Source organism: Populus nigra, chromosome 15 (genome assembly GCF_951802175.1).
Source record: "Populus nigra chromosome 15, ddPopNigr1.1, whole genome shotgun sequence".
Classification (NCBI taxonomy): Eukaryota; Viridiplantae; Streptophyta; class Magnoliopsida; order Malpighiales; family Salicaceae; genus Populus; species Populus nigra.
In genome coordinates, this window is record NC_084866.1 from 13,384,773 (window position 1) to 13,401,290 (window position 16,518).

A 16,518-nucleotide genomic window follows, 5' to 3' on the forward strand; every position below is an offset into this window, starting at 1 on the left:
TATGAATGAATTTTTCATTGATAAAAATCAACTGAAGCAAATTGCTTATAAAGTTTGTACAATATACAAACACTACAATACAAATAAAAGCCGAGTACTGAGAGTTCCAGCCCTTGCAAAGAGCATCATATCTCGAATTTATAATAGCTTCCTGCAGAATTCTACGTCGAACAAAGCTGGAAATTCTATGAACAATAATACTACCAACTCTTGTTTTGGATTTACAAGAGCATCGTATATGGAAATTCTTGTTTTGGATTTACAAACTCTCACTTGCTGCATTCGTGCAAATAAGCAGCGTTGGCTTCAATTCTGCACCAGCTTGACAAATTTCTAAGCTGATCAGGCCATTGAGCAAATATGGTAGTAGGCATACAAAGGCATTTAGCAAGTGATAGACAGGGTTCTTGTGGCTAAGTTTGAGGTAATTCAAGATAAGAATGCAAATTATTGAGGCTACATTATGTAAATTCAGATTTCAATCTCTTTTTTCTTCGACCGAGACTTGGGTTTAAAATTTATGGTAACTCTCCCATCTTGAATCACCTGAGCCCTCATCAAAGTTATTGCAAGTGGTGAATGCTACGACCTGGGGTTGAAAGGAGAGATCAGGAAAGTTCAGAGGAAGGCAAGCTCTTCTCTTGAGCATCCCTGCCACAAGGCAATGCCTGGCAGTGGTGAATACTTGGACCAAACAGCACAGACGTAGCACCATTTAGTGATAGATTGATGAATAGAGACCATATCTGACACAAGTGATTTGTTCACTTTCTTGCTTCTAGACACAGAGACACAATCATAAATTTATGGGCCTATAGGGTTATGGGTAAAAAGTACAGTGCCAGGTCCAAACTGTTTTTCATTAGCTTAAATTAATGAAACAGGGTCTGATCTGAAGTCCAACAGTGGAATGAAAAATCGGTTACATTGTTGTATGTATCTGAATTTCATGTTAGTGGCCATAGTTATTATTCAGAGTCTAGTCGACGTCTCACTAAAAATTTAGGACAATAGGTAAACCTTTTGAGAAGTCCAATGAAAATAACATCTCAATACAATTGCTAGAAATTCTAAGCAAAGTGAAGAATAAGATTATTATTTTTTTTTGTATATTTGGTGTTGTGGTGTGTGCTGTGTGGTGTTTTGTGTTTTTTATAAATGATTTTTATTAGAAAATACATTAAAATAATTTTATTTTTTAGATATATCAAAATCATTGAAAAACACTAAAAATCATCTTAATTTGATAATTTTAAAACACATCCAAACATGATTCTAAATACAAAAACAAACAATGATGAACCACGCTTCACCAAATCACCATCCAACTCATTCAGGCTCATCCCCTTCTATCCCCTTTTACTTTTGAGTCAAGAACCAAAACAATTTAAAACATGATGTTTTACTAATAATGGCGTTTTTGTTTTCATAATGAAAACTGTATTTTATAATATTTTATTTTTTTACTTGAAATTAATTTTTTTAATGTTTTTTTATTATTTAAATGTGTTAACGTTAAAAATAATAAAAAATATCATTTTCATACGTTTCCGAGTAAAATATAACACAATATCAAACACTACCACCTCATCTAAACCTAATTCATCTAACATGCTTTAAAAGTTCAAACATGCCATAAAAGCACACAATTATACAGTCGAAAAGAAGAGCTTGGATAGAGCATATCACCATGTACATGAAAGTGGTTGAGTTTGAAGTGACCCTCCATGTCAATATGTTTCACCATTTTCACCATATTTTGCTCTCGTAGAAATCAAATTCTTACTAGCCTGCAGGTTGTTAATGGCTTAAAATAAGCCATCGGTTTGTCGCCGTGCTAATTTGGATGGTTGGAAATAACACCAGAGATCGTACTCAAGTGTTAAATTCCACATTCAATGAGGAGATCAACTTGGCAAGCTGGCAATCCTTCTGTCGCTCACAAAATGGAGAGCGCCCCACTTCATGCAAATTTGGTCAAGCCCTGACTAGATCATGTTCCCTCTGCTCTGGCTAGTTTTTGGATCTCTATGCAAAGAGTTGGTGCCACATATTGTTCTTGCGTTTTTTCAATTCCTTTTTTTTCATGGATTTTCTCCCTGAGCTAATTCTCTCATTGATTCTGCCTTTCTACGTTCTATATGTAACGTTAATGTTCTCTTCCTTTCTTCCAGTTTTAATACATTAAATGACAGTGCCACAAATTTGTGTCTAATTGAGAGAAAAGGAAATCACGCCTGAAGATTAAAAAATAGTAAGAGAAAATTGAATGTTAGAGAGATTTAACTAAAATTATAGGAATAAAGGGTGTATACTTACCATGTAATTTCTTCGATATTAGCTTATTTAATTAATATTATTAGTTTAGTTTCAAAATTTTCATATGTAGGTTTTTTATATCTCGCTGTTCAAATCTTTAACATTTGACACGGCATGTAACTGAGTTGAAGAGAAGGTCCAAACTTCAACCAAACCTTAACTCAATGATAGAAACCCAACCCCACAGGGAGATGGTCAAGTCACGACTACCACCGACTAAATTTTTCCTTTGAGGAAGTGGTGTTTCAATTATATTTAAAAAAATTGAAATTTTTTATTTTAAATTATTTTTTTTAATTTTTAGATTTTGTATGGAAGTTAGCCGGGTATTTGAACAAGGACCTCGAGGTAAAATCTTAGGCTCCATCAGTTCATTTTCAACCACCTCTAGCAACCTAGTTGTTATCGTACTTGGCTAGGCTTAACATCTCAGTATAATAATTTGCTAGCTTGAGGTCTAGCTTGTACTGATTTTTTTTTTAAAAAAAATATTAATTTATATTTATTTTTAAAAAACTGGTATTTTCAGTTAATCAACTCTCACTCCATGAAAAAAAAAAAATAAGTGATATTCAAAAAATTGTGACATGAACAAAAGTGGATTTAATTACCAAAGTAAGTAAAAATTGTTGTATGAAAAAAACATTAAGCGACATTCAAAAAACATTATGGTCAAAATTTTATTTTTTATTAATACATTTCCTTCTTTTTTGTGAAAAAAGTATTTTTATATATAAATTGCATGATTTTTGAATAAAAATATAACACAATTAAAATAAATATTTGTAGAAATTCAAATGATTTAAATTAATAAGAAAAAAAAACTCTAGCCAATACCCTCTTTTCTTATTTATGTTACGTTTTCTAAAGAAAGCATGTCTTTTATTATAAGAATAATTTTTTAAATTAAAACTTAGTCAATAAAAAAAATGCCGTGATGATTCTAAAGTCAGACTATAAAATAATTTAAAATAGCTACTTCAAATAAATTATAAAAAAATAACATAAAAAATATTTTCATTAAATATTTACTTAAAAAAATAGATTTTTATATCAAATACACAGTCACGTCTTGTGAATCACAATTAAAAAATATTCATTACAATAATATTTTTTTCACTAGATTTTTTTCTTTGATTTTTTTAAAAAAATTTATGTTTTTTTATTAGTTTTTATAAGATTATTCTGGTTTTATGATCCCGTGTCATGAGTTTAACGAGTTCATCAAAGTTGACTCGGGTTATTTTTTATTTTTTTAATTAATTTTTTTTAATTTCATCCTTTAATATTAGATTGATTGAGAATTATTTGGGTTATTTTTAAACTCGTCAAGTTAACCAAGTCATATCGAATTATTAAAATAATTGTGTATTAAATATATTAAAATATAATTAATTTTTAAAATAAATTTTCACAATTGAAATGCACATTAATAAATAAAAAAATAAACTATATTTATATTGTAAAAAAATTATATTAAGAATTTCGCTCTTCTGGATAGCATTTCTCCTTGAAGATAGCTCCTGGATAGCATTTATCCTCGAAGATAGCTCTCATAGGTGAGAAAAGGACCTTAAAACCTCGAAGATAGCTCTCGTAGGTGTGAAAAGGACCTTGAAACCCTATTCACTAGCTCTTCCCACACCTATACACGATATTATTAATCACTGAAAACGGCATGACGCAAGAAGAACCACCAGATCCCGCACAGAGTGAGTGGTGGATAGATTTCTAGTTCTTCGCCACAAGCTCTTCAAACTCCGTACAATTTGACCAAAGACATTGTATTCAGTAACCCAAGACCATTTAACACGTGGGCTAACCAATGAGGGCTGAGTGGCACAGATCACATTCACCTTGTTCGAATGTGGGCGGCACCAAGGACTGCCCCGTGCGGGTTCTCCGGTCCAGACCCTGACCATTTTGTGTCTAGCTTACCAGCAGTGAGGGGGATAGCCACGTGAAGCCTGCATGGTTTCTGTTCAATCTTGTTCAACCTTCCTGTGACAATGGAGTCTGGCGGTGAGCATGTTTCTGGTTTACATGGGGCAAAGTGACACACTCAATATTGCTTGTTTTTTTCTGTTGGTGTTATTTTATCATCAAGCGGCACACGGAGCAAAAACAAAGCACATAGGGAAGATGTGTTTTTGTTTGGATTATTATAGTTGATCTTATTAATTATTGTATGATTATTAATTGCCTGCCCTAAATGGGAAAGACATGGGAACATTTTTGTTGTTAGTTGCTTGGTCATGAGGGGATGATCTCTCTTCCTTGCATATTTAATTAAAAAGAGACAAAAAGAACCTCTACATGGAGTTATCATATAATATAATAATTTAATTAGGTATTGAAAGTTCTAGGTAGGATCGAGAGCTAGCATATTTCTATAGTGGCTAAGATGTTAACAACGTTTGGGATTATTAAGTATAATTAAGTTCATGGACCCTTTCAGCTGTTGAATGTTCTTCTTTCATAATCCATGTTATAAAACTAATTGACCCATGATCAATGTTCAGTGATTTCAGGTTAGCCCCCCACACACACACACAGGAGACTGGCTACATTATTCGAATTTCTACATTTGTTTCAAAAAGGGATTCTTTTCTGCTTGTCCGTGACTTGTGTTTTACGAGAAGAAAAGGTGCAAAATGCTTATGAAATTGGCTACTCTTATCAACTAAGCTAGACCCTGTCCCCTTGATATATTGTCTTCGTGGATAACAACTAATGAAACGTGTAATCCATTCGTGAATGTCAATGATAGATTCAGGAAAATACGTGTTCTTCATCTAGAAAGTGAATTATTGCGTGATAGATTGGTTTATAGATGTTGTTTTTTTAAAATATTATTTTTTGAAAATGAATTATAATATATATATTTTTATATTTTGATATTAGAAACATCAAGATCATTTAAAAATATCAATTTGATATTTTTTTCAAAATAAATCTACTCTTGAAAAAAATCTAAAAGTGAAAACTGCCATTTCCAAATAATTTTTTTAAAATGTCGGGTTAAGTTCTTGAGTGGTCCGTAAATAGAAGGGCTGAATGTTTCTTTTTCTAATGTTACAAGGAAGATGGGACCATAGATTTGACTCAAGAATCTGAATTATAGAACTGGTTCAAGGTTTTTGTATTGAATCTTATGCGCGCGTTCCTAATGGAGAAGGTAAGTGTGCACTTTTCACACTCAAGTGAGAGGCGTGTTAGACAACAATTAGGATCCAATGATTTTCACTTTTCTATCGAATAAAGAAGTGATGAGGGAGGAGAAACACAAACATTTTCTCTTTTTTCTTTTTTCTTTTTTCCTTTTTTAAAAAAAAAGAAAGAGAAAGAAGAGACAGATTTTGCATCCAGAGAAAAAGCAAAGGACGAGACTGATTTTAACCTAACTTTTTTTTCTCTCTTTTGGTTAGCATGTGATGGTACGTTGTTGTGAGCTGATGTAAAAAAAATTAGATTCCACTTGGTTAAGGGGGAAATAAAAAGAAAAAACCTTTCATAAATTTCAATTCTATATTTTGTTTTTCTAGAAAGATTCATGGAAATTAATATATGGTTGATAGCTTGGTTAGTTGGAAGAGAAAAGGAGGGAAAAAACAAATTAAGCTTAGTTAAAGGCTTACATATTCTCAATAAAACAAAACAAGCTAATTCGAGCTAGTAATTGCATCCGTTTTCACACAAAATGATGTACATTTTTTTTTGTTTATCGGTAATTAATTAATCGTTGGATTTTAGACTATAAAATAAAAATAGTTCTTCTCTATTATATAATAATCAGATTAATCATGGCTTGAATATATATTTCATTAAAGAAAACTACCGATTATATAACTATTAGACTATGTCTATTTATGTAGATTTGTCTACTTGTTTAATTAATTATTTATTGACAATACTTATAAATTTTAGTTCGGTACTTTTATTTCTCAACACAAAACAAATTTATTTTTATTAATTATAAAGGGTAGATAAGATTAAGATTTCCCACTCCTTTCAATTTAAAAATTAACCTCAGAAAATTTAAAAACATATCTAGTTTAAGATCGCTACAAAGCCAACATTGATATTAATTTATCGTTGTCGGTAACATATTGGAAATTTAAATTTGTCACTATTTTTTCTTTGTCCAATGAAGGGCAATATTCTAGAATTCTCTTGCTTAATGCAATGAAATGCATAGCTGTGATTGCTTGGTATGATTGAGCGATGTGAAATTAAACAATATTTCACACCAAGGATTATGTGAAACTTTAAAGGTGGAGAGGATAAACTTAGATACAGTGGCACTTTTTTAGCTTGGCCATATCTTCATGGAAATAGCTGCAACATCCCATGGGCCATGGCAAGCAATCTTATCTTTCACAGAATTTTGTGTAGATGTTGCTGCTGATGAATGTCAAATTCACTTGGACATGTTTGATAGCTAAGGTTTCAACCTTTACTAGCTTGCGCGTGGGTGCCGCCCAAAAGGACGAAAGCGAAGAGGGCAACTGGGTCGGGAAAAAGTGGAGCATTGATTCGGACATCATACCACTGTTGCCGAAACACTGTCCCCTTACCTGCTTACCATGCTTTCCCTTCTTACATCCCATGTCCCTCTCTGTACTCTCTAGGCCCCACCACAGCCACATATTTCAACACACACAGCAGAATCCCTCTTGATTTTGTCTCTCTATATAAACTGCATGTCCCTCTAAGCTACTATTATAACCCCGAAGCAGCAAGAAACCCAGATCTCTTATACCGAAAACTCTCTCTTCCTTGGTTTCCTTTCTTGTTCTTGACATCTTGCTTGTGGGTTTTTTTTATTGGGAATTCTGGTTTTGTTTTGTTGTTGTTGGATGATACACACACACACACACTATACTTCGTAGTAAGTTGCTGAGCTAAGCAAGATGGAACTTCAACTTGGTCTCGGTCTCCCAAGTGAGAAAACAATGAAGGGTTTAGACCTAAACAGCTATGTTTCTGAGCCTAAAGGGTTGCTGGGCTCGGGACAACTTCAACTGGGTCAATATTCATGGTTTTCTACGAAAGCTAATGACAAGAAACGGAGTTTTATTGATGCCTTTGAAGAGAGCTCAGGAAATGAAGATGGGCCTCAAACGTTACCTCTCTTGGTTTGGAATAACCAGCCAAACGACGAAGATGATTTCCCTAAAGATCTCGAAAACCATAGTAGCAACTCTTGTGCCTCCAACAAGTATATACCCTCTCTCTTTCTGTAATCAAGTGCAAAATATAGCTAGTTGTTTTGTTTTTTGACAATTGTTTTTTTTTTTTTGGTTGGGCAGAAGTGATGGGGAAAGTGATGGAATAGTGGGGTGGCCACCAATAAAGTTCAAGAAGAAGAGGCTTAGTCGTCAAAGCAGCAGGGCGCTAGAGATCAATCGGGCAGTGGACAATTGTTGTGAAGATTGCCAAGCTAGAACATCAAAGTATATGTACATTAAGGTCAAGATGGAGGGAGTAGGAATAGCAAGGAAAATTGATGTTAGCCTCCACCATTCTTTTCCAACACTCAAGCAGACCTTGCTTGACATGTTTGGGATATGTAAGTAGTTTCGACATTACAATTAATATTTTTCCATTTTAACGAGACCATGAGAAGTGACTGATTCCTGATTTTGCTGTGAAATTCGGGACAGGCCAGGAAAATTCAAGCGACTACAGACTGACTTACCAGGATAGAGAAGGTGACTGGCTACTAGCTGAAGATGTACCTTGGAGGTGATGCTCATAAATTCAAGAAAGCAAATTTTGCCTTCTGGGGCTTGAAATGACATGCAAATTGATGGTGTTACTGATTTGTTTTTTTCTTATGGGACATTTTGAATCTCGCAGGAACTTTCTTGGGACAGTCCAACGACTAAAATTGATGAGGAGAAGCAGCTGATTAGCTTTTTTTTCTACCTTCGCTTTGAATTTTGAATCAATTGACTATGTATTATGTAATTAATTAGCAGTAAGAAGAACCTAATTAACTTTATGACTTTTTGGATTAAAATAGAAGAAACACATATTATGGGTTTCTTTTGTTCATGTTGGAGCTCTCTCTTCTTTGTGCGTATCTTTTCCTTTCACCTTTATTCCTTGATACTGCCAGTTAGAATTTCTTCACAAAATGGTATGCTGCTGTGGTAAACATGGACACATGGAACAAAGCCTGACAGAACTGAAGTTTCTACTAATAAAGCCTGACCAAACTAAAGTCATATTCCCAGTGTTTGTGGATATATAATATTTTGCTTTAGGGGTAATTGTTTTTCCTTCTTTCATTTTTTTGAGATCTGTAACCTGTAATAGTGTTTGATCCCTCAGATTTGAAAGATGTCTACTTTTGATAGTTGAATTACAATTTTCTCTTGTAAGACAGCATTTGGTGGGTTTGATTTGATTAAAAATATTTTGTTTAAATTTCTAATCAACTTTTTGGTAAAATAAATTTAACCAGAATTTGAGCAAAAGTCGAATTAACCAAATTATATTGTGAATGTAATTTTTATATATATATAAATAGGACAACTTCTTAAAAATTGTTTATGATGGTTAAATTGAAAAGAAAACAACTTTAAGAGAAGGAGAAAGAAATAAAAAAAATGAGGGCTAAAAAATATAAATTTTGATTGAAGAATAAAATTGAAAAAAATAAAACTTTAACAAAATAGTAAAAAAAAAATCAAAAATTAAAACCAATGAATAGGAAATAATAATATATAATAAGTTGTAATTTAAGAACTAAATTTAAAACATCAAAAACTTTTTCATACTAAAATAAGTAGTCAATAACACAAAGAATAAAATTGAAAAATAAAAAGAAAAGAGAACAAACATGTATTTTTGATGGAAGAGAGAGAATAAAAAAGAAAAAAAAAGGACTACCAGTAACAAACCATTCATCAATTGTCATCACACGTCATATTAGAAAGAAGAGGGCAAGATGGTACTTTCAATGATACTATAAAATAGCATATTCAAACACCAGGAGACACGGCGTCTCCTACGTAATAAAATTCAAGGGCTACACATTTATTGTTTTTTATTTAAAAATTAATTATTCATAGTAAAAAGTTCAAAATACCATTCATGGTTATGGTATTGACAAAAAAAAAAACTTATGTGAAAAGAAAAATCTTTTTTGAATTCTTTTTTATTTTTTTAAGATAAAAAATGTCCATTCATGAAAAAAAAATATAAAATTAGAAATACCCTTGGTTAGCAGTTTAATTTTGTTGGGTACGGGGTAAATAAGGAATTATGCTATTTAAAAAAGTTTTAAAAATGAAAATTACCTTGGGCAATCTTTTAATAACCAATTGGTTTTCAGAAAAAGATGAGATCACCCTCGGCACCCTGAACTTTCTTCAAGGGACAAAATTGTAAGTTAACTGCAATAGTGAACAGATCTCTGTATCTGTGTGGACAATATTCTCTACAGTGTTTAAGTTACGTGTTTTATGATTTCTCTTAAAATATATATATATATATATATATATATATATATAAGTAAAAAAAATCTATCTCTTAGTAATTAAAACATAAATAAATAAATGCAGGTTAAGAATCAAGTAAGATCCCAAATTGATGTCAAGACACGAATCAGGTTAAGGATCAAGTAAGATCCCAAAAAATCTGTGTTTTATGATTCTCGTCAAGACACGAACCCAACATCACGTCACTGCCTCTCATTTTCCACTGCAACCCATCTCACATAAACTTCACCAACCTCTCCACTGATCAAATGCCACGTAACCAGACAGAACTCTAATTGACAATCATTCCCTCTGTCTCCGTCTCTTTCCCATCGTAAAAGTATTTTCCATTTCTGCTTTCTGCTTTCTGCTTTCTGCGACTCTGCTTGGCTGAAAACGGTGCCGTATTAAAATGGGAAATTTTCATCTAATCTATTCATTTAATTAATGAATCTCCAGATCTTGAACTTGGTTTAATTGAGGTAATTAATTTTTTTTATAATTTCATTTCCTTCTCTGCTTCAACTTGGTTTCTTGTTTTTTCTTTTTGAATTTCACTTCATTGAAGAAATGGGATTTGAATACTCTTAGTTTTAAGTATGTTAATGACAATCATTAGATCAATCAATGGTCAACTCTTTATTGTTATATGTTGCGATGGTATTATAAATATATTTTAGAAACTATAAACTCTTTCTATCATTTTCTTTTAATTTGAATTCGTGAAATTTTCTTACCCCCCTTGCTTTCTTCTTCTACTTGTTTTTGTTCTTTTTTGGTAAATTATTGCATCTTTAATGTTAAAATGATTTTAATTCTGTTATTTTGATGCATGGTTAATTATCTTGAATATTTAGATACATTGTTTTCTCTATTTATGTATTTGGTTGGTAGGGGATGACAAGAAAAATGGCATTAATTTGTTGAAGAGTGATGGGCTGTCATCATGCACTGTTATTATCAAATCGTTTATTACAAAGACAGTCGTAAATTCTGATGTGAAATTCAAGCTAATTGGCTAGTTGTTACTAGGTTTGCTTTGCCAGCTCTACTTCTGTGTGTTTCGTCCTGTTACTCCTTGGAGACTGATGGTGAGATCCTATGATGTTTTTGAGAGGTTTGTTTATGTGGGTTCTCAGAGAGGTGGGGTATTAATTGATTGGTTGATTTTAGCATATTGTTTCCCACACAATGTAATGTTTAAATGTAAGCTTGACAGTAAAGAAGTGATTGGGTTGAGAAGAAAAGACAGGTTGAGAGATAGGAACGAGAGATGCCATAGAGGAAGAGAGAATATTTGCCGGTGTACTCTATATATGTGTTTGTGCATATGTACAGCTCTGAATTCCAAACAGCTAACTCTATCCATGTAAAGTTTAAAATACAACAGAATTACAACTAAAAGATTTGAAAATAGTTCTTAGTATTATCTACATATCTGTCGTTCGTATGCTTTGGAACTGCTCGGCAGCTTTGGAGTGATGGATATGAAACCGATAGGCATTGCAAGATGAATTCTGACAATTGTGATTTTATTATTAAAGAAGAAATAGAACAGGTAATGGAATGTGCACATTGAACATTTAAGACAAGTGCTTAAATTTTCCTTTCCTTTATTTGTTTCATTTCTTTTCTTTGCAACTTTAAAATTTATATGTGTAGTATAAATGGATTTCACTAAGGGTTTAGGGGAGGGAGAAGTTAGCTATAAGAGTTTTAAGAATTGGGTTCGAAGAGTGGTGAAGGGTTCTAAACTGATTGTTGCTGTTGTTACTTGTTTATTGGAAATTTTCTAAGGGTTTTCCCTCTGTTTTTGCCGCTAGTTTTGTTTGCTTTCTTTACTGCGCCAAGTTTAAGGAGAAAAACCTTTCTTGACTTCCATTTTCCAAATTTCAGAATGCGCTTAACTTCTGCTTCATGTTTCTTTTGTTTTACAGCCTCTTGTGATCCAAGCAGAATGACACAGAAAGATAAATATAGCCGGCCCCTACTAGTTTGGGTTTGAGGCTTGGTTGTTGCTGCACAGCTTGTTTCGATTACCGTCCCCTTGAGTTTAGCAAACTAAAATTAGGTTTGCAGCATTTTAATTTAATAACTTTGTCTAGCAAACAAGTCATTAAACTATTTTCTAACTGCCATCGCAGTCTTATTCATGACTACCCAAATATTGTGTAGGTGATTGAAGTTGGAAGAAGCAGGGCTTCGGGGTTTCCTGAATCGGGACCATGCATGTAACTGCACCGTTCAATCTTTCTAAACCAAATCATGGCCCCTAGACTCCTTCGCTTAGCCTACAGAAGAGTACCCTTCAAGGTTGTTTTCTTCATACTGCTGATACTTGTGCCAATTTGTGTGATTGGAATCCTCACACATGCCCAGCATGTCTCCTACTTTTTACGTCCACTTTGGGACAACCCCCCTCCTCCCTTTAAACACCTACCTCACTATTATGCAGAGAATGTCTCAATGGAACATCTTTGCCACCTACATGGTTGGTCCCTACGATCTGAGCCTCGCCGTGTATTTGATGCCATCATCTTTAGCAATGAGCTAGACATTCTTGAGATCAGATGGCACGAGCTTCATCCTTACATCACTAAATTTGTAATCCTCGAATCGAATACCACTTTCACTGGCATCCCCAAGCCTCTCTTCTTTGACTCAAACCGGTCTAGATTTGCCTTTGCGAAGGAGAAGATTGTCCATGGTGTATTTTCAGGCCGAATTGCTGCCCGTGGAAAAAATGAGGACCCTTTTGTACTTGAGTTTGAGCAGCGGAAAGCTATGAGTGGACTGCTCCGCAGTTCAGGAATTTCCTACGGTGACTTGATCATTATGTCAGATGCAGATGAGATTCCAAGCCCACACACATTGAAACTACTGCAGTGGTGTGATGAAATTCCACATGCCTTGCACCTTGAGCTCAAGCATTACAAGTACTCATTTGAGTTTCCTGTAGATTACAGTAGCTGGCGGGCCACAATCCAGATTTTTGGCCCTCGCACCGGTTACCGGCATGCACGCCAAACTGACCTTATTCTCTCTGATTCTGGGTGGCACTGTAGTTTTTGCTTTCGCCGACTTCAGGAATTTGTGTTTAAGATGACTGCATATAGCCATGCAGATAGAGTTAGGAGGAATGAATTTTTGAACTACTCTAGAATTCAGAAAATCATTTGCAGTGGAGATGATCTCTTTGATATGCTACCTGAGGAGCACACCTTTCAGGAGCTGATTAAGAAGATGGGACCAACACCCCATTCAGCTTCTGCGGTCCACCTCCCATCATATTTGATAGAGAATGCGGATAAGTTTAGGTTTCTTCTTCCTGGGAATTGTTTGCGAACATAGGAATGAAGTTATTGGCAGTCCGGATCAAAATGAGTAAAATAGGTAGATGTAGTACAGTGCAGAACTCTGTCATTGTTCCTTGCCCTTTTTAGGCCTCAAATGCCCAGTTCTGTAAAGGGATGTCTAGTTGTATAACAGTTGTCTAGTTGTATAACAGTTGCAAACAAAGAAAAAATTGTCTTGCTCCTGTCCCAAAGATTATAGCTCTTCTAAATTCTAATCGGATTCTTTTTCTCTGGGAAGACATATTGTTCAGTTCAAGCATTAGAAAAGAATCAAGTTTATACACATGAGCATTTCTTTAAGTAGTTAATATTTCTTTGTTTTAGTATGTTTGATTTTTACTAAAAGATTGGGAGAAAACTGGAAAAATTATGAATGGTTGTTGGAAATTCGTGAGAAGCTGGCTGCAAAATTCTTCATTATTCAGATTATTTTTGTTTTTGAAAAAGAAAAAGAAAAAACCGGCTTGATTGGATTTACGTTTTAATTTTATATATCAATTTCAGTATTAAAAAGTTTTGTTTTCTTTTTTAGCCTATTGAATTCGAATTTTGAAATCATGATAATTTTTTCTTTTAAATATATCAGGTTGAAGGAGATGTGTGTCGTTAAAATGATTTTGAAATGCAAATTTAATTTTGATTGACTCTGCTTTGAAAGGAAAAAAAAAACAAGAGAGAGAGAGAGAGAGAGTCATCTTACGTCTCCTCGAGGCTTAAAAACATGGCCGGTGCCAGGCTGGTGGTCTTAGATCTGTAGAGAAAGTACACAGAATTTAATGCATGAATGGGCTCTCCAGTGCAAGCAAGCATCACAGAGGTTTGGTAGCTCCACTTTAGTCTCTCTCTCTCTCTCTCTCAATAATGGAGCCTATGCACAGGGAAGCTGATGAACCATCATGCCAAAATAAAAGGCATTGATGGTCCTGGAGACACCATACTTATCAACCTGCGTAGAAATTAATCTCTTGAGATAGATAATTAGTGGTCATGATTCAATTGAATTTTCTATTAATCTGTTGAGATAGATAATTAGTGGTCATGATTCAATTGAATTTTCTATTAATCTGTTGAGATAGATAATTAGTGGTCATGATTCAATTGAGTGTTTGTTTTATCGTTTACAATTTATGAAAATGTATTAAATTAATGTTTTCATATGTTTTTAGATATTTTAAGATGTCAAATTTAAAAATAAAATACAAACTTAATAAAAATATGTTTTAATTAAATTATTTTGTATCGCATCCCAGGACACAACTTTGGTGGTGTTGTCCTTTTTCCTATATTGTCATAATTATGCCAGTATTTATGAATATGATTCGTCACGTATATCATTTGGAAAGTTACCTTGCATGTAATTTATGCTAATAACATGGGCTGATTAGCAAAATATTCTTTAAATTTTATGAATATTGTTGTATATAGTTGACGTGGAGGTATATTCTCCTATTATAAAATTTTACATATAGTTATTAAATATGTCACGACCCAGTAAATTTTACTCGATAATTCATAATTATGAATTGACCAACAAATCTACAATTTAACTAAATATTGGTTTGATTACTATGGTAAAACAATATGGTAGTTGGTATGGTTGGTTGGTTGGTCCAATGATCTAAATTCATACTATAAAAGTTTTCCTCGTCTAACCCTTCCATACTAGGAATTTTTTTATTTTTATATTTTAAAAATATTTTAACAAAATTAGAATATTTTTATTTTTATTTTTTTATGTTTTTGAATTATTTTGATATATTAATATAAAAAATAATTCTTAAAAAATATATTATTTTAATATATTTTTAAATAAAAACTATTTTAAAAAATAATTACAAAAAATCTACCACAATTTCAACCACCCCCGAGTTTACTTTAGCAATATCTTTAACAGCTAGAGTGACTTTGGCATCGCAACAATCAAGGAAGAAAAGAAACTATACACTGTGCCATGTGATTTTCTATAGTAATCTACCATTCAATGAAAGGGAGTCCACTTTATCATCGTTGGCTAACACACGCAACTTTTTATCGATGGAATCTCGTGGTTAAAATAAGTTTTTTTGTTTTGTTTTATTATTTAGTAAGTTGAAATAATTAAAAAACTAATTTAATATTTTTTAAAGATAAATTCCTAGCAAACGCCAAATGGGCTGACATGGTGTGATTCTTAGGTTTTTATTGAAATTCTTAGTAATTTTGGATCACACATTAAATCCGTTTTTTTCCTCTCAAGCTTGAACACGAGACAAGACATTTATATGTCCAAAAATTGATATACAATGGAAAATTGATCCCAAAAGCTACATTCCCTTTCCCACTGCCTGGAAGAAATTATCAAAACAATTACGTAACATTTATTAAGAGCCCATTTAGAAACTATATTTTATAAAAATTTAATTTATTTTTTTATATTATTTTTGATTTTATATACTGATATTAAAAATAATTTTTAAAAATAAAAAAAACATTATTTTAATATTTTACACATAAAAAATATTTTTAAAATAATAGTTGCCACACTCACACAATTATCTTTAGAATAAAGAGAAAGGACACTGCGCACAGAAAAAGGCACGCCGCGCGGCTCAAGAATAAACTTTCGAAATGCATGCATAATAAAGAATTCGCTCGGGACTGATTAAAATTTAATTTTTTTTATTTAATATTAATTTTTATATATATTTAGATTATTTTTAATATACTGGTATTAAAAATAATTTTTAAAAATAAAAAAATATATATTATTTTAATATATATTTAAATAAAAGATAATTGCTTCAACGTCTTTAAAGTTTAAACACAGTATAATTTTAAAGAATAAAGATAATGCGAGAAAAGCTGGAGCCAGTAGGGGGCAGCCTTGACAAATAGAATGGGAACTTTTTTATTTTTTTCATACCAAACGAAACTTCATGGAAAGTGACATTTTGGTGGTGACGTTAATTTATGCTGGAAAGAATTTTCTTTGTGGAATCTAATTAAAGGGTAGAGGTGGCCGTACCATACATTGTCTAATTACGCCGAAAAGGTCAATGTCTTTCCTGTACAAATCTGGACTCATCTTGACACGACGACAAGAGGTTTGTCTGTAGGAAATTTCTTCCTCGCAGGACAGGACGGTAAAATTCAACTTTGTCCTTTCTTATCGGGTGTGTTTGTTTTCTCGGTTTAACATGTTCTTCTTCAAATGGCTTCTTCAACTATTTTTTTGCTAGAAAAATTATTTAAATAATTTTTTAGTATTTTTTTATGTTTTTAATGTTTTAATATTCAAAAATTAAAAAATATCATTTAATATATTTTTAATTAAAAAATATCGTTTATTGTAGCAGAGTGTGGTTACAATTGTT

The 16,518-nt window shown here is 32.6% G+C and overlaps 2 protein-coding genes across 3 annotated transcripts; both read left to right on the top strand.

Moving 5' to 3' along the window:
- The first annotated feature begins 7,034 nt into the window (after positions 1–7,034).
- LOC133674274 (auxin-responsive protein IAA29-like) lies at positions 7,035–8,379 on the top strand. 2 transcript variants are annotated; one of them, XM_062095315.1, is made up of 4 exons: positions 7,035–7,540; positions 7,632–7,891; positions 7,986–8,067; positions 8,182–8,379. In XM_062095315.1, exons 1-4 carry the CDS (start codon positions 7,233–7,235, stop codon positions 8,231–8,233), a joined length of 702 nt encoding a protein of 233 aa, XP_061951299.1. In that variant the 5' UTR covers positions 7,035–7,232; the 3' UTR covers positions 8,234–8,379. The 2 variants fall into 2 exon arrangements, with proteins under 2 accessions (XP_061951299.1, XP_061951300.1); XM_062095316.1 differs by having other exon boundaries at positions 7,635–7,891.
- A 3,695-nt stretch (positions 8,380–12,074) lies between these two features.
- LOC133674900 (uncharacterized) lies at positions 12,075–13,448 on the top strand. Its single transcript, XM_062096195.1, has one exon. The coding sequence runs from the start codon at positions 12,075–12,077 to the stop codon at positions 13,158–13,160; it is 1,086 nt and encodes a 361-aa protein (XP_061952179.1). The 3' UTR covers positions 13,161–13,448.
- The last annotated feature ends 3,070 nt before the right edge of the window (positions 13,449–16,518 follow it).

Excerpts from the sequence above, each read along its gene's own strand:
- LOC133674900 (XM_062096195.1), top strand. The coding sequence starts at position 12,075 with ATGGCCCCTAGACTCCTTCGCTTAGCCTACAGAAGAGTACCCTTCAAG.
- LOC133674274 (XM_062095315.1), top strand. The coding sequence starts at position 7,233 with ATGGAACTTCAACTTGGTCTCGGTCTCCCAAGTGAGAAAACAATGAAG. Across the intron at positions 7,541-7,631 it reads AACTCTTGTGCCTCCAACAA|AAGTGATGGGGAAAGTGATG; the intron begins GTATATACCCTC and ends TTGGTTGGGCAG. Across the intron at positions 8,068-8,181 it reads GCTGAAGATGTACCTTGGAG|GAACTTTCTTGGGACAGTCC; the intron begins GTGATGCTCATA and ends TGAATCTCGCAG.